Source organism: Oreochromis aureus, linkage group 20 (assembly GCF_013358895.1).
Source record: "Oreochromis aureus strain Israel breed Guangdong linkage group 20, ZZ_aureus, whole genome shotgun sequence".
Taxonomy (NCBI): Eukaryota; Metazoa; Chordata; class Actinopteri; order Cichliformes; family Cichlidae; genus Oreochromis; species Oreochromis aureus.
This window is the reverse complement of record NC_052961.1, coordinates 1,068,519-1,085,403: the sequence shown is the minus strand read 5'-3', so window position 1 is coordinate 1,085,403 and position 16,885 is coordinate 1,068,519. Positions and strand designations below refer to the sequence as shown.

Below are 16,885 nucleotides of genomic sequence, written 5' to 3'. Positions count from 1 at the left end.
TCGAGTCACATGACTTGGACTCGAGTCAGACTCGAGTCATTAATTTTATGACTTTAGACTTGACTTGAAAAAAGGTTGTAAGACTTGTGACTTGACTTGGACTTTTACACCAGTGACTTGGGACTTGAATTGGACTTGAACCTGTTTACTTGAAAAGACTTGATATTTTACCCAAATCTAAAATTTAACATACATATTATATAAAAAGTGCGGACCATTAATTCACTTTATTCATTCATTCATTCTTACCACACTCCGTATGTATGTGAGCGTGGGCTGTAGCACAGCCAATCAAATTAACCAGATTTGAAAAAACAAGAACAAAAACGCTCGAGCCAAAAATGCTCCCAAGAGTAATTTCTTTCGGTACATAAACTACGAAGTAGTCAACAAAAAACGAAATGCAATATGCAAAACATGCAAGAAGAGAATCACAGACGGAGATGGAACAACTTCCAACTTTGTCCGACATTTGAAGTTGCATAAAGAACGGTAGGTGGTGCTTTTTTTTTTTTTTTTTTTTTACTACGATGAGACAGCTGACTTAGCTAACTTCATCTTATTAGCAAATGTTCTTCGGCTACGTTGATGATACTGTTTGGCTTTAACAGGTATGATATGTTTGTCATGCTATTTTAAATCCGGTCCTGCAAGCGCATCCAAGAATAACATGCAACTTGTTAGCTCAGAATTGTCGGTGAATGGTGAGCAGGGTCCGTTTCAGAAAGTGGGTTCTGTAGCTGTACTCAGTCTCTCTCCGTCTTCTCCCCATCATTAACCCGTAGATTTAACCCAGTTTAGACTGACAAATATTTATTTTACCATCACATCACAATTCAAAATCACTGTGTTTAATTTGCAATTAGTGTATGGTCGTGTTTAACTTTTGCATGTCTGAGCCTGGGAAAAAATTTTTTTGGTTAGAAAATCTGGCCCACCTTAGTGTGTAATTGAGTAGTCCTGCTATACATGGCCTTTTTCTTCTGTCATTTATGTCAATACATCAAATAAAATACTTTGATCTTATATTATTAGCTGTTGTTTATTTGCAAAGGTTATTCTCAACAGGGATGCTAGACAAAAACGGCGTTTTCTACAGACAGCCTAGCATACGCTCTCCACTTGCGAGTGAAAAAAGAAAAAACACCCCTTCCCTATTGGTGTTAGAGTTTACCATGTCAGCCAATCAAAAAAATGATAAGGCAACATGTGACATTTGGTTGTTTAGGGAGAAGGGGAAGTTTTTAGGAGTGACACCCGCGACGGAAAGCGGGCGAGCGAAAGAAAGAGAGAGAGAGAGTTTTCATATGTGAGACATTAGTGACGTTTAGCGTGTTTGGAGGCTATAGTTAGTTTGTTGTGTAGTTATTGTTTTGTATTGTGTGTCGGTTAGACTGCTGAATTTCATATTTGATCTAAAAAAGCTGTCAAAGGCAGATTCCAGTGTAAACGCTGTCTCCACATAGAAAACTGGACTGTTGCACCTCCAGTTGTCAGACCTGCAGGGTTTAGGCCTGTGGTGTTCTCCTCTGTCTTATACTGAACACAAACTACATTTTTTGGACTGGCACAAATAATTTGTGTGCCTTCTTATTTGATGCAGCACACCTGATTGTTCTGTAAATAGATTTAAATGGTTATATAAAAAACGCCTGAGGCCTTGGCTGCATTTTTTAGGTAAATAGTACCATATAACTTTGTTGTTTGCAAAACTTGTGCATAATTTTGAGAAATGTACAATTTCTATTTGCATTTCAAGTTATGAAAATGATTCGTTAAACGTAAAAAATATAACTTTTTCTACTCGGATTCTGAATTTTTGTCTGAATTTAGATCAACTGTGCTAATATAGTATACCAAAATGAAAAAATAACTCAAATTTCAGATATTTGAGGTTGTGCTGTAAATAATGATACCAAACAAGGCAAGAGAAAACATATTTTAAAAGTGAAATATAGAAGTAAAATCAAAAGTAGTCAAGAACGGCCAATTATACCCGGGACCCCAGAGGGTTAAAAAAAAAAAAGACTTGAAAGGACTTGAAATTCAAAGTTTCGGACTTGGGACTTGACTTGAAAGTTGTCTGTCTTGACTTGCGACTTGACTCTGACTTGCTTGACTTTACTTGAGACTTGACTTGTGACTTACTTGAGACTTGCAAAACAATGACTTGGTCCCACCTCTGTTCCACATCCTTAAGAAAATGACAGAAATATGGTGGTCTGCTGGAGTTACCGTTTGAAAACAGGACCCATCGATTGGAGGACCTCCTGCTGTAAAACCTTAACTGACCAATCAGAACAGGATGCCTGTGTTTATGGTCAAAATCAGCGTAAATGTGATAAAAATTATTTGGAGTTGTGTTTCAGACGTGTTGTGTTGGATTTATGAAAACTAAAATAACATTTTTTGTTTGGCAGCGAATGTCATTATTTCAACAGTATGAGGGCGCCCTTCACTGTCTACCGGCTGGTCTGCAGTCTGTTTCTGTACAGTGGGTTTAACCGGAAGTCGAGTCCCTCCGTAGATCATCTCCGACGTTGGCTTTGAGCGACGCGAAGAAGTAGAAAAACTTATTCTGCGGGCACAACTTCAGGTATTTATGCTGAAGATCTCAACAAACTTCACATTTCACAGAAAAGTTGCAGGAAAGCCATCAGATACACAGCTGGCTCTTGTTTCTAAAGTCTGAACGACCGTAGTTAAGCGAAGGCAGTGAATATTACTGTGGTGTTCTGTTTAGCCTTGTCATGTGCTAACGTTAGCACGACACAGCTAAAGTTAGCTAGCAGGCTAACTTTTAGCTTTTCTGAAAAGTGATTTTAAGACACAATATAACTAAAAAAAAATCATTAAAATCCTCATTAAACATCAGCACAGTGCTCCTCAGCCGCTATACGCGCAGGCACCATGATTTACCGACAAAATATATTATCATAAAAACAGTAACACAGGACAAAGCAGAGCGAAACTAGCCTACATTTTAAACCTGAACTGATACTTTTGATTTGTTTAATCAAAGGTATCGATACGTGATGAGCTGAGAACTAATGTGGAAATGTAAGAGTGAAGGGTAATAATTAAAGATAACAGTTCAAGTTAAACTTTAATTTTATTGAGTTTGTTGGTTATTATCATGTTTAAAGACATCGGAGACTTTATTTAGTGACACATAAACGTTAAACGCTTTAACCTGCTGACGTAAGACATCTGAGTGATCTCACTGCAGCCTGTTCTTTGACCCTCTGCTCCTTCCTTTCTTTCCCATCAGGCTTTGTGAACGAAAACCTTAAAAGATGTCTTCAGGCGCTCTCTTCCCCAGCATGGTCAGCGGCTCCAGAGCAAGCTCCAGCAAGTACCTGGTGGAGTTTCGAGCAGGTAAAATGAACCTGAAGGGCAACACAGTGACCCCGGACAAACGGAAAGGGCTGGTCTACATTCAGCAGTCCGATGACTCCCTGATCCACTTCTGCTGGAAGGATCGGACCACGGGGAACGTCGATGATGTGAGTCACCCTGAAACAATCGAGTGTTTGTGCTTCCTGATGTTTACAGGGTGGAGCTCGGAGAGGCCGGTGCACGTTGGCGCTTCATTTCCTCATTTCTCTGTGCACCGTTTCCATAAAGCAGAAATTCCTCCATGAGGTCAGGTAGAGCTGATGGAGTCAAATATTCAGCGCTGAAACACAACGACCACCACCACCAGCCACTTCCTGGCCTCCACCCACAGGTGGCGCTGTAGAGCTGGATTAAAGCACTGAGGTGTTCTTGAGTGGAACATGCTCGTCCTTCCACACCCACAGATTGATCTCACTGAGCAGAGCTCAAAAAGTCCTGAAAGAGATGATTTCAAAGCCGATCGTTCGCATGATTCTCGTTATTTCATCGCCTTTGTCTCAGAGCTGCTGCCTCTGGTTCCCTCTCTCTTATTGGTTGATATTTGATGATGTGTGAGAGCAGCCCCATGTCTCTCCTTTAAATGTCTCCTCCTGTTTGTTTTCTCTTACAGGACCTGATCATCTTCCCTGACGACTGTGAGTTTAAAAGGGTGACGCAGTGCACCACTGGACGTGTCTACGTCCTGAAGTTCAAGGCCGGGTCCAAGCGGCTCTTCTTCTGGATGCAGGTGAGCTCGTCTTCATGCCAGATCATCAGTTCATGTGACGGCGGCAGTCAGCGTTAGAGCGCCCTCATCAGGGTGCATCTGATATTTAAAGAGTGTGGTTACTAAAGGCTGGTGCCTCACAGCATTGCACTGTCAAAAAACACATGCTTGCATGATGACAGCCAGCCACGAGAACCTGTAAGTAGCAATAACTCTGCTCTGATGCCATCAGGAGCCAAAGACCGACAAAGATGACGAGTACTGCCGGAAGGTCAACGAGTACCTGAACAACCCCCCCATACCCGGAGCATCTGGCAGCGGCGGCGGTGGCCACGAGTTGTCAGCACTGGGAGGAGAGGGTGGCCTGCAGAACCTGCTGGGAAACATGAGCCACAACCAGCTGATGCAGCTGATGGGACCCACGGGGCTCGGAGGTCTCGGTGAGCGCTCTGACCTACACACACCTGAACGTAGTTTATGAACACCTGCTGCAGTTCCTGGAAGTTATTCCCCGCCTCTGAATTTCAGGCTTGGTTTAAACTTCTGCAGAAAAATTTCATCCTAATTTCTGGCATAACAGGAAATCCCTCTCAACCCTACGCCGCAGCCTTCCACATGCGTCGCCTTGATGTGTAGTTAGGTTTGTCGCAGGCTGCACGTCAGCTCACTGGAAGGTTGCGCTGTATAAAAAAGGGTTTGCAGTTATGACGTAGGTGTAGTTCTCTCAGAAGCATACTGGTGAAGCCGTCTCAGGTGTGACGTGTAGCTGGGGGCTGAGCTGTTCCAGGTTTATGATCTGATGTCTTTGTCTAAGGAGGCCTGGGAGCTCTAGCAGGACCGGGACTCGCCAACCTGCTGGGGGGTGGAGGACCTGCGACCAGCAGCTCCTCATCCAGGTGAGACGGATGCACACACACACGCGCACACACACACGTGCAGTCTTCCTCTTTGTTCACCTGTGCTCCTCCTCCTCAGTTCTCGAAGCCAATCAGCTACAGTGACTCCTTCTCCAGGCGGAGCTCCCAGAATGAGCTCCTCCCAGGCACCTGCTGCCCCCGCCGCTGTTCCCGTCACCTCGGCTCCCTCCTCGACCGCTGCCACGCCCTCCACACCAGGTACAGAAAGAGATGAAGGCTTCATGCCGAGTTTCAAAGGAAACGGGAAGCAGTTCGTCACAGAGGGTTATGTAATGATTGCGGGGCTTTAGGCGGAGAAAAACAAAAAGGGATAGAGGCTGATCACCTGTAGATCAGACCTCCACCCTCCTCCTGCTGTAGCTTCCGGTTGGAGCGACACTCCGTAGCTGAACCGAGACCGCCAGCACCGAAGACGAGGAGGGGGGGGAAGCTTAATGACGAGAACAGGAAGCTGGTCAGACAGTAGAAAAGGCAAGACAGGAAGTGCCCAAGCTCTCTGTTAGCAGGGGCATGACTTTCAAAATAAAAGCCAGGTGGTGTTGCAGGTGGAAGATGTCAAATATACAGTCAAACCCATAATTATTCATACCGGTGGCAAATTTTGACTTGACGTTAATTTTATTCAACAATTAAGGTTGGGGGGTTTTGGGGTTTTTTTTTTGGTTTTTTACTGGAAGTGACACAGCTTCTCCCAAAAGGTAATAAGAGGATGTAGAAGAGGCTCATCATTGTGGAAAAAATATATTTCTCAGCTTTTATTTACATTTGAGCAAAGCAATTCAATTCATTTTCTCTGAAGTCACCTGCATCTGATTGTTACCTGGAAACCCCCTGACTCCTCCCACCTCCTATCCTCTACAGCCCCGGCTCAGACTCCCGTGGCCCCGGCCTCCAGCGGAAGCCCCACCCCTCACCAGCCCATCCAGCTCAGTGATCTTCAAAGCATCCTGGCCACCATGAATGTGCCGGCAGCGGGGGCTCAGGGCTCAGCGGGTGAGTCACATGACTGAGTGAGGTCACGTGTGCCTCTGAACGGGATCGCAGACACTCACAGCTCTGATCTCCTTCTGCAGTGGACCTGGCGAGCGTGTGCACCCCAGAGATGATGGCTCCCATTCTGAGCAACACCGAGGTCCAGCAGAGGCTCCTCCCCTTCCTCCCCAGTGGGGAGAGTCTGCCGCAGAGTGCCGAGGAGATACAGAACACCCTGAACTCTCCTCAGTTCCAGCAGGTACAACGTAATGTTGGCGACGCTCAGTGATGATGTAAACACGCTGAGCGCCGTGCTTACCCTATTCGCTCTTGTTCTCTCCTCCTCCAGTCCATGAGCATGTTCAGCAGTGCGTTGGCCTCCGGGCAGCTCGGCCCCCTCATGAGTCAGTTTGGACTGCCGCCCGATGCCGTGGATGCAGCCAACCGTGGAGGTGAGTGAAGCAAACGCACACTGAACTTCCTGTTTGTTTGTGCTTCGTTCATCTTCACACACAGGACGGTCGCAGCCAGTGGGCGTCTGCATTTGGCGCTGTCACAGTGTCCTGATGTGGGCGCCCCCTGCAGGTCAGTTAGCATTAACCAGCTGCTCTTTGGAGGACATCAGTCCATTTGGGATCATCAGGTCCAGACTTTTACCTCACACACACATTCTCGTTTTGCTATCTTAGTGAGGACATCTCATTGGCATAATGCTTTCCTTAGCTGCTTACCCTAACCATCAAAAATGAATCCCTACCCTAACCATAACCTAACCGTAACCCTGACATTAAAACCACATTTTGAGCTTCAACAATGTATAGTAGCATTTAATCTTCTGGTCCTCACAGAGTTGTCTAAACAGGTGCACACACACACTCAGAAGAATGAAAACCCTGTGACGCTCAGCAGCAGCTCAGAGCAGAACCTGAAATAAAACCTGTTCATCACACGTCTGCTCCTGCACTCTGATCTGATCCGGGATCAGTCTGTGATGTATTATTACAGTTTAATCTGTGACATTTAGATTTATCCCACAACACTGAGTTAGTGTGTCGAAGGTCTTCCTGACCTGCGATTATAGGTTATTGATCTGTTTGTGTGTCAGCAGATGTGGAGGCGTTCGCTCGAGCCATGCAGGCCAGCAGAGAAGAGTCGAAGGAGAAGAAGGACGAGGAGGACATGAGTCTAGATTAGAGTCTCTGTGACATCATCTGTTTTTTTTTTTCACTTTTTCTTTTATCAAAGGTTTGACCCCTCCGTGACCTTTAATTTTCCTCTGAAGAGGGCGGGGCTTTGGGTGTATTCAGCTCTTTCTAATAAAAACTTCATGACTGAAACGTGAGGTTGTTTTTATGAATGTAAAACACGAAGACTGTTGGTACGGAAAAACTTTATTTAAACATGTGACAGACGGGGGGGATCAAAGAAGTTAGAAGGCTTCGTGTTTCAGACGGAATAAAAACGAGATGGAAACGCCGCCTGCAGACCAGCGAGGACGTAGCCATCACGTGTCAAACCTCAATATTCAAGTTTTACTGTCTACGTGAGGTCAAAGGTCACGAAATCAGACATTCCCAAAAGTCCCGTTTGGATTTGCAGGCTTTGTTTTCCGTCTTCTCTACCTGAGGAGGTTCCTCGTGTTCACAGACTGTATATGAATGATGGACTGAGCAGGCGGCGACTCTGATTGGACAGAAGTCTATGAGCCTCGGCTCAGCTGATCTGAGTGCAGTAAACTTTGTGCTGATTGGTTTTTTCGGTCTCAGGGCCGACTGAATCAAAGGATCACGGTTGAGATTACCGATGTCGCAGAGGAAGCAGCTGTGTCCATCTTCCAGGTACAGTCTGTGCTCATGGATCAGTGTTTAGAGTCGGTGTCTGCTGCAGGCGCACGATTACGCGCCATTTGCTGGATAATTTAGAAAAAAGCGGTAAAGCCAAGATCAAACTTGGCTTTACTGCGCCGCTCGATGACATCGTTTCGTCTCTGCAGCACCAAACAAACGGGGAAAAATATAAAATACACATTTCTTAGAAAATAAATATTCATATAGATATTTTAAATTAGCTACAGTAATGTGACGCCCACCACCGGTGCTGATGTGTACTCAGGGAGTGTGAAGGTAAGATATGAGGGGGCGGGACTAAACATGCGGGCAGCCGCGCATTCCCACAGCGCCGTGCACAGCGAGTGGCTTTGACAGCGGCGCAGCTCTGTTGTTGATGCTCGCCCGGCGGACACAGCCGTGGAAGGACGCCAGCCCAGCGGGTAGACCAGTTACAGTGATGTGACCTGGCGGACAGAAAGAGGAGTGACGTGTTAATGAGGCGCTGCACTGACGGCGTTTGCGACTGTATCCCTGTTATGCAATAATGAGTAGTGTAACTAATCAAGCATGTTCGAGTAAAGACGTTAAACTCGGATGAGAGGCGACAGATGTGATGAGGTCTGATTAAAATCTGATAAATGATCACAGAAACCGGTCACACGGACAAAGCGGCGGGGATGTCAGCAATGTGGGAACAGGAAACGGCTGCATTTAAGGTGGTGGAGATCTTCGTGATCCTCACAGAGGCCAGTCTGCATCACTGACGTGGTCTGTGAACGCCGTGCACTCACCTGGCACGCCTCCAAGGTAGACCGCCTCCTTGGGCCCCGTGGAGCGGCCCTGTTTGGGACCGACAGCGCGCTCGCCGGCTCCGTCCACGTGCAGCTGCAGGACATTGTTCTTCTTCACCACTGCAGAGACATTTCAGCGTTAGAGCGGTACGACGACAGGGTGGTGCACGGAGCATGCGTCTGAGGACAAAACTCACCTGAGATGGAGTGCCAGCGGCCGTCGCACAGCGGCTCTTCGGGAATGAATGATGCGGATGTCTCACCTTTCCCGCCGTTCACGGAAACCGTCACCTGACACACACACGCAATACTCATGAGCTCAAGTTTACCAATTCGCTTAGAGGAGGGACCGCACGCCACAACCACCAGACCCGTTTCTAACCCAGTAAAATCACGTGTGTCATTTCTGATGCATGAGCCCACCCCCACCCCCAGAAAGCCTTCATAAATTCTGCGATAGATGTTTAAGATATAAAATCTATAATAAATGTAATAAATATAATAAATGTGCAAATGAATATTTAATTTTGCTTTAATTTGTGTTTTAACTGTAAAACACTTGCAGTTGAAGAAAGGCGGTAAATCGCAATAATGTCATATCGTGAGTGAAGTATTGTGATAATATCGTCCTCTCAAAGGATTACTGGTAAGTGTCAGGAGATTTCCTGTATTGCAACTCAGGTCAGGATGTCCACAGCATGTCTTTATCCTGTCTTCCTTCTCTCACCCCAACCAATCACAGCAGATGGCCCCGCCCCTCCCTGAGCCTGGTTCTGCCGGAGGTTTCTTCCTGTTAAAAGGGAGTTTTTCCTTCCCACTGTCGCCAAAGTGCTTGCTCATAGGGGGTCATATGATTGTTGGGTTTTTCTCTATGTATTATTGTGCGATCTACTGTACAATATAAAGCGCCTTGAGGCGACTGTTGTTGTGATTTGGCGCTATATAAATAAAACTGAATTGAATTGATTTGAGTGGGAGTGGGGAACAGTGGGGCACTGCAAACTGAGGATACCTGCAGCTCTAAGCTGATGTTCAGGTCTTATTTAGAGGTCTGGCTGATACACGCTGACTCCTCCCCCATGGGGGAGGTGCAGACACTGGACTGTGAAACTATTTCTGTTTCGCTCTCCTGTATGTTGTCCTGTCAGAGGAAGCTGAGTCATTTTTTTAATTTATGACATAAAAACATTCAGAAATAAAAATACTTGAAATCACAAATTTGAAACTTGAAAAACAGCATGTAGAGCACGTTTAGGAGAAACAGTGCCCCAGTCTCACCTTTCCTTGGATGAGAATTAAGCTCAGGTGGTGGTCAGATGACGTCCCAGCATGCAACAGCAGCCCAGAGTCCAAGATGGGTCGAACCTCGAGCTGGATCTCCAGATCTCGACTCAGAGCCAAGGACTCATCTGCAGAGAGGGACAGAGGCGCCGCTCAGACACGACGACCCAATGTGGCCGACACATGCACAGGAACTAACGGTACGTACCGATCATGATGTGTCCTCCCCGTCCAGAGAAGTAGGCTCCGGGCTGCAGAGGGGTCGCGAAGCAGGGCACCGTGCCCTGGCTGTGAGCGGGGTCTCCTGCAGGGGCTCCGTTCAGCATCAGATCCCGGATGCACCCGACAAACCCGGAAGAACCCGGACCCTGAGGTTAAGAAAGAGCACAGACAGAGCTTCGGTACTGAGTGTGAAGAAGAGCAGAAAGGCGTGACCTTCACTGCACAGAGGTGTCAGCCTGAGCATTGGAACCAGCAGGAGGAACGCTTACCGCCAGAGAGGCGGGGACTCCCCCTGCGTATAAAGGTGTGGTGAGACGAGTCCGGTCTCGTCCAGATATCCTGTTAGACTGAGCACTGATACCGTCCACGATCAGGCTCATCTTCTGCCCTTCAAGCTTTATGAACACCTGCAGGGACACGGAGAGATCAGGTTACATCATTCAGGTAAACAGTTACAGTTAGGTTATGGTTAGGATTAGGCTGAGGGTTAGGCATTCATTTTTGATGGTAAGCAGCTAGGGAAAGCATTATGTCAATGAGATGTCCTCACCAGGTTATGAAAACAAGTATGTGTGTTCGTGTGCATGTGTTTGTGTTTTTGTGCGTGCTCACCGTGTGCCACTGGTCGTCGTTGTACTTCCTGTGGCTGCGTAGGTTAAACTTCTTCCCAAACTGAAGCAGCAGGTGGCCGTTTGAAACTCTGAGCATCATCGCCCCTCCTCCTCGCTGCCTGCTGGTGGCGCTCAGCACCAGCCCATCAGATGAGTTGATCCTCAACAGCATGGAGATGTGAGGCCTGCAGACAGAGAAACATGAGCATCTGAGCTATAGTTTGGTCCTTGAATACGAGGGGGCGGAGTCTGTTTAGCAGCTTGTGTCTGTGTCGGTTCTCAGTCATCCAGGTGATGGCGTGTAAGGAGCTCAGAAAGAAAGTGACTGGACTTCTTTAAGTTTCTTTCACACTCACGTGGAGCCGAACGAACTGGGCAGGATGTCGTATCTCTGGAAGCTGTGGGTGGAGCCACTGAAGTGCGTCGCTCCCCTCTCGTGGTGTGATAGCTCGCCCTGACACGAGTCCCTAGTGTTACGACTGCGAGATCCTGACGGTTTCTTCAGCTTCCCCTAAGAGAGAAAACCTTAAATTTATCACAGCTACGGTCACATCCTATTGTCTCATTGAAAGCATGTGTGTGGACCTTTCGCTTGTTGCTGTGTGTGGACCTTGCGCTTGTTGCTGTGTGTGGACCTTTCACTTGTTGCTGTGTGTGGACCTTTAAGCTTGTTGCTGTGTGTGGACCTTTAAGCTTGTTGCTGTGTGTGGACCTTGCGCTTGTTGCTGTGTGTGGACCTTGCGCTTGTTGCTGTGTGTGGACCTTTCACTTGTTGCTGTGTGTGGACCTTTAAGCTTGTTGCTGTGTGTGGACCTTGCGCTTGTTGCTGTGTGTGGACCTTTGCGCTTGTTGCTGTGTGTGGACCTTGTGCTTGTTGCTGTGTGTGGACCTTTCGCTTGTTGCTGTGTGTGGACCTTTCGCTTGTTGCTGTGTGTGGACCTTTCACTTGTTGCTGTGTGTGGACCTTTAAGCTTGTTGCTGTGTGTGGACCTTGCGCTTGTTGCTGTGTGTGGACCTTGCGCTTGTTGCTGTGTGTGGACCTTTCACTTGTTGCTGTGTGTGGACCTTTCGCTTGTTGCTGTGTGTGGACCTTGCGCTTGTTGCTGTGTGTGGACCTTGCGCTTGTTGCTGTGTGTGGACCTTGCGCTTGTTGCTGTGTGTGGACCTTTCACTTGTTGCTGTGTGTGGACCTTGCGCTTGTTGCTGTGTGTGGACCTTGCGCTTGTTGCTGTGTGTGGACCTTTCACTTGTTGCTGTGTGTGGACCTTTCACTTGTTGCTGTGTGTGGACCTTTCACTTGTTGCTGTGTGTGGACCTTTCACTTGTTGCTGTGTGTGGACCTTTCACTTGTTGCTGTGTGTGGACCTTTCACTTGTTGCTGTGTGTGTACCTTTCGCTTGTTGCTGTGTTTTGGTTGAGCAGCAATGATCTGCTGAGGCTGTTTAGCAGCAGGACACTTCATAGAAACATCTACATTGTCGGTGGCTTTCAGCAGGTTCAAAACCACATGCGTTGCGTCCATTTTCCTGCAGATGGCAAACACACACATTACAATCCAAGCTCAACTCACACAGAAGCTTTAATCGTTTCAGTCATTTTACACAGGCTGATGAGTAAATCTATGAAGGCGGATCATTAAAGTCATGTTTAACTAACTTCTTGATGAAAACATTGCTAATGCATCCTGTCAGGTTGTTCAGGTCTTCGGGCATTCCTCCCAGGAAGGTGTTTCCCTTCGTGGACAAGTCAGTTTTCGTGGACAAGTCAGTTTTCATTGTTGCGTTGTCTTTGTTGACCGGAGGCTGCATGTCGTCCACGTACAGATGTGTCCTGAGAAACGAGCAGAGAGGTCAGACGACACTCGGAATGCTGCTTCCTGTGGATGCGAGGAAAATGTAACCGCTGCCATCCTACCCTTCCACACTGTTGTATATGGTGACATAGTGACTGATGTCATCGTTGTATGTCTTCTGCGTTCTAATCACCTTGTTGCCGACTTGCACCACGATGTGGCCTTCCTGCAAAACCACCTGACAGACGTCCTCCTGTGGCCACAGCAGATCACAAGAGTTTGAAACAAGGAAGAAGTCAGCACATCATAGATCCAATAGATCAGGACAGAGGAAGAACACGGGAAACAGACAGCTGAGAGGCAACGGTCAACAGGAAGTGGTTGAGGGTTTCTTCTGACCTGGTTTTTGTGGAAGAACATGAGTCCATCGGTCTTCTCAGTTCTGAAGCCAAGGCCAGCGTAAAAGTTGTTCATGATACTAGAAGCATCCACCACATTAAAGTTCAGGTAGCTCTGACCTGAGAAATAACCCTCACGAGCCAACTGCACACACACACGCACACACGCACACACGCACACACACACACACGACATGAAAAACCTGCATTCACTCCTTTTTGCTACACGCTGACGGGTTCAGTGTGTCCTCCTACCAGCAGGTTGTCATGGCAGCCAAAGCTGACCCCATAGGTCTCCACGTTCTTCAGGCTGATGTACTGTACTTTTTCCTTCAAGTTCCTGATACAGGCCTTCACAGAACCTGTCTTAGGAAACTTGTCCTTTAACCTGAGCGGAGACAAACACAATGAAAAACTCAGTGTTAGTGACCCAGAGCACATCCCTGATAATAACTTTGAATTTTAATCCGATTAGAAGCAGAAGTTCACAACATGTTAAATCACGTCAGAACACACCTCAGGTTTGTGTCCACTATTTAAGTACTACTTTTACCAGCTAGCTGCTAACCTAAATCTGCTGTTTGATGCTGAGTAACTGAGTACCGATTAACTATCAGCATCTTTCTGCTTAAAATCTCTGTAGCTGCCTGGACAGCACTCAGTGAGACCAGTTAACCCAGAAGACTTCAAATCAAATCAAAAGAAAGGTCCAAAGACATTACGAAGGGCAGTAATAACAGGACTCTGCAAATCTGAAAAATGAACTAAACAAAGGTACTGATTGAAGTTCACAGGCTGTCGACATAAACATGCATTAAAACATACGAGGCAGTCCCGAAGCACAAGACTTAGTGGCGAGGTAACGAGATGAATTATTAGAGCTACTCTCAGCTGCTTCCTTGGAACAAGTCTCGCCGCAGCAGGTAGCTCTGCGTGTTGGGTTTACTGTCAAAGGGGACAGTAAATGTTCAATAGAGTAAGTAAGTGAAATAAGTAAATAAGGGGTCTCATACATCGTTTTTCATGTTTAATTAAAATTAATAATTTACTGTTTTCCATCCATCCATCCATCCATCCTCATCCGCTTTATCCGAAGTCGGGTCGCGGGGGCAGCAGCCTAAGCAGAGAAGCCCAGACCTCCCTCTCCCCAGCCACCTCCTCCAGCTCATCCGGGGAACACCAAAGCGTTCCCAGGCCAGCCGAGAGATATAATCTCTCCAGCGCGTCCTGGGTCTGCCCGGGGCCTCCTCCCGGTGGGACATGCCCGAACACCTCACCCAGGAGGCGCCCAGGGGCATCCTTGTCAGATGCCCGAACCACCTCAACTGGCTCCTTTCGATGTGGAGGAGCAGCGGCTCTACTCTGAGCCCCTCCCGGATGGCGAACTTCTCACCCTATCTCTAAGGGAGAGGCCAGCCACCCTTCGGAGGAAGCTCATTTCCGCCGCTTGTATCCGCGATCTCGTTCTTTGGGTCACTACCCACAGCTCGTGGCCATAGGTGAGGGTCGGGGCGTGGTCGACCGGTAAATTGAGAGCTTCGCTTTTACACTCAGCTCCCTCTTCACCATGACGGACCGGTGCAGCGTCCGCATCACTGCAACCGCAGCACCAATCCGTCTGTCGATCTCCGGCTCCCTTCTCCCATCACTTTGAACAGGACCCGAGATACTTGAACTCCTCCACTTGGGGCAGGAACTCATCCCGACCGGAGTGGGCACTCCACCCTTTTCGGCTGAGAACCATACTGTTACTGTTACTGTTTTCCATTTGTTTTAATTCAAAAGCCTTTATTACATTTTAATATTATATATTTCATACATAATATTTAAAAAGAGGAGTTAGATTTGCCCATCCTCCCCTCCAATCTCCAATCATGATCACATTGGCATGAAAACAATTATAGGGGGCAACATACAGATGTCAGTAGGGCCTGTGCCACCCCAGACGCCCCCTTTAGCCCTGCCCCTGCACCTCTTTTCCACAGTTCAACACTCGCTAACATTAGCTTAGAAATGGAGCAATAAGAAACTTAGTGCACGTACATCTCAGGCATCTTGTCCTCTGGCACTCCTCCCAGGTAACAGGTGTTGTCAAATTGAGGGATTCCTTTTATGTTAGTTTTGATGACTTCTTTTTGGTTTTTCCTCACCATAAATGAATCGCGGAAGACATAGAGCTCCAGCTATATGGGAAAAAATGGAGCACATCACAAACAAGTCAGAAAACTTAAACTTCTAAAGTTTGAACGAGTACACGATAGTGACCGCTAAAAGGAGCAATCAGAGTGATCGGCATGCTTTCAAAGTAGGAACATGAAAAACCACGCAGAGGGACTCACACTGTTGGACTCGCCGTTGCTCATCTGCAAGAGTTCAGGCGGAGCCACGGGCTCGACGTCCACCAGAGAACCGTTAATATTATAGAAGACCCTGACCTGGCCACGAAGCACCGCCACACACACAAACTGATTGTGCTGCACAGCAGACAGAGAAGAAAAATCCAGTTACACAGGAAAATATAGAGATGTGTGTGTAATCAGTACAGTGAGAACCAGAGCCGGACATTTGATGGTCATGACCCCGGTCCAGGAGGTCAACCCTTCCACTAACGGGAAGGTTGGCTGCTATGGTGCAGCTATCGGAGCCTGAATGTTAAAGTGCTGCTGCGCATGAAGCTTGTTCAGAGCTAATGAAGTACAAATACTTCTTTACTGTACTTGAGTAAAGAAGCTGAATCAGTGTATTTTTATACACGAGTATCTGTACTTTAGTAGAAGTACAGGACATCTGCACATTTGCAGCTCGGCCCTGTTGTATAAAGCGCTCTGAGTACTTGAGTAGAAAAGTTCATTCTTCCAGTTACCCTGTGTAAAAAGTAACTAAAGCTTCTTCTGTATTTGCACGAGTGTCACGACAAACAGAGAATAACAGAAGTGCTGATGACGAGGGAAGAAGTGCAAAACCTGCAAATGTGAATCTAGTATGTCAGGTTATTAGAATATTTCACTCTGAGTAAATTACTATTCAAACATGTTGGTTCTAAATCCAACAACAACACGATCGGGAATGTCTGGAGTCGACTGGAATCAACGTGTCTATTTACAAACAGCAGCGAAGGGCACGCTGACGGTCCGTGTTCTGACCTGGCACGGTCTCAAATAAAGGACACGAGTGTGGGAATGAGGCAGCTTTGTGTGCTGCACGCAGTGACTGGACACCATGGTCAATAAAGTCTGATAATAAGTCATGTGGGTGCAGTAAGGTCACCTGATTACTCTGTGAACTCTGTGCATGTGATCTGTTTATTTGGTGTATTTAAATACTGTAAATATGTACATGTATATGTACTGCTCTCTTTAGTTCTTACAGGAGGAAAACTGTCATATCATTGTAGGTACAATGACAATAAACCCATTCTATTCTATTCTATTCTATTCTATTCTATTCTATTCTGTGTTACGGCCTTCAGCATTTTTGCTATGAACTGTCAGGGATTGTGTGTAAAGAGCATCCACTGCTGTGAATAATGAAGTGCCTGAAACTAGCATCTTCTGTCATTATAATAGGGGCGGGGCTTACAAGGACAGGTGAGCTCCAGCAGGCCTCTGAGGGTCTGGATGCTGTGAGCGTATAAACAGCGTTACCTCGTTCTGCATCATCAGCAGGATCCCGTTCTGCGACAGCAGTTTGATGTCCTGTTTCACGACGTTATATTTTTCTGACTGAGAAATATTAAACTTTGCATAGCCGGTCCCATCAAAGTACGCTCCATCACTGACCCAGGGCTCAGTGGTGGCTCTTATCCTGTTTGTTAAACACACACACACACACACACACACACACACACACACACACACACACACACACACGTATTTAAGAGACAAAGTTATGAGTTGAAACACATCAGATTATCTCAGAAAATAAGAAAATGATGAAAACTTCATTTAATAAATGATGAACGTTCATC

The 16,885-nt window shown here is 46.7% G+C and overlaps 2 protein-coding genes across 6 annotated transcripts in view; one reads left to right on the top strand and one right to left on the bottom strand.

The window, feature by feature from the left end:
- Nucleotides 1-2,381: 2,381 nt before the first annotated feature.
- On the top strand, nucleotides 2,382-7,331 carry LOC116328238 (proteasomal ubiquitin receptor ADRM1-like). 3 transcript variants are annotated; one of them, XM_031749969.2, is made up of 10 exons: nucleotides 2,382-2,596; nucleotides 3,272-3,506; nucleotides 4,010-4,126; nucleotides 4,338-4,545; nucleotides 4,920-5,001; nucleotides 5,081-5,220; nucleotides 5,884-6,015; nucleotides 6,096-6,253; nucleotides 6,344-6,446; nucleotides 7,103-7,188. In XM_031749969.2, the coding sequence occupies exons 2-10, from the start codon at nucleotides 3,297-3,299 to the stop codon at nucleotides 7,186-7,188; spliced, it is 1,236 nt and encodes a 411-aa protein (XP_031605829.1). In that variant the 5' UTR covers nucleotides 2,382-2,596; nucleotides 3,272-3,296. The 3 variants fall into 3 exon arrangements, with proteins under 3 accessions (XP_031605829.1, XP_031605838.1, XP_039460022.1); XM_031749978.2 differs by having other exon boundaries at nucleotides 2,436-2,596; nucleotides 4,923-5,001; XM_039604088.1 differs by lacking the exon at nucleotides 2,382-2,596 and having other exon boundaries at nucleotides 3,297-3,506; nucleotides 7,103-7,331.
- A 36-nt stretch (nucleotides 7,332-7,367) lies between these two features.
- lama5 (laminin, alpha 5) overlaps nucleotides 7,368-16,885 on the bottom strand; it is an 82,766-nt gene continuing 73,248 nt past the window's right edge. For 2 of the 3 annotated variants that reach the window (XM_039604087.1, XM_031749990.2), the window contains exons 64-79: nucleotides 16,563-16,722; nucleotides 15,258-15,392; nucleotides 14,962-15,101; nucleotides 13,174-13,306; nucleotides 12,920-13,063; nucleotides 12,643-12,773; nucleotides 12,385-12,558; nucleotides 12,119-12,254; nucleotides 11,085-11,239; nucleotides 10,730-10,913; nucleotides 10,387-10,524; nucleotides 10,104-10,263; nucleotides 9,893-10,023; nucleotides 8,812-8,905; nucleotides 8,615-8,734; nucleotides 7,368-8,287 (exon numbers count right to left, since the gene is read on the bottom strand). In XM_039604087.1, the coding sequence (XP_039460021.1) occupies nucleotides 8,139-8,287; nucleotides 8,615-8,734; nucleotides 8,812-8,905; nucleotides 9,893-10,023; nucleotides 10,104-10,263; nucleotides 10,387-10,524; nucleotides 10,730-10,913; nucleotides 11,085-11,239; nucleotides 12,119-12,254; nucleotides 12,385-12,558; nucleotides 12,643-12,773; nucleotides 12,920-13,063; nucleotides 13,174-13,306; nucleotides 14,962-15,101; nucleotides 15,258-15,392; nucleotides 16,563-16,722 (2,284 nt within the window). In that variant the 3' untranslated portion in view covers nucleotides 7,368-8,138. Of the gene's footprint in view, nucleotides 8,288-8,614; nucleotides 8,735-8,811; nucleotides 8,906-9,892; nucleotides 10,024-10,103; nucleotides 10,264-10,386; nucleotides 10,525-10,729; nucleotides 10,914-11,084; nucleotides 11,240-12,118; nucleotides 12,255-12,384; nucleotides 12,559-12,642; nucleotides 12,774-12,919; nucleotides 13,064-13,173; nucleotides 13,307-14,961; nucleotides 15,102-15,257; nucleotides 15,393-16,562; nucleotides 16,723-16,885 lie in introns of those variants that run through there. The other variant, XR_005609527.1, reaches the window with a different exon arrangement.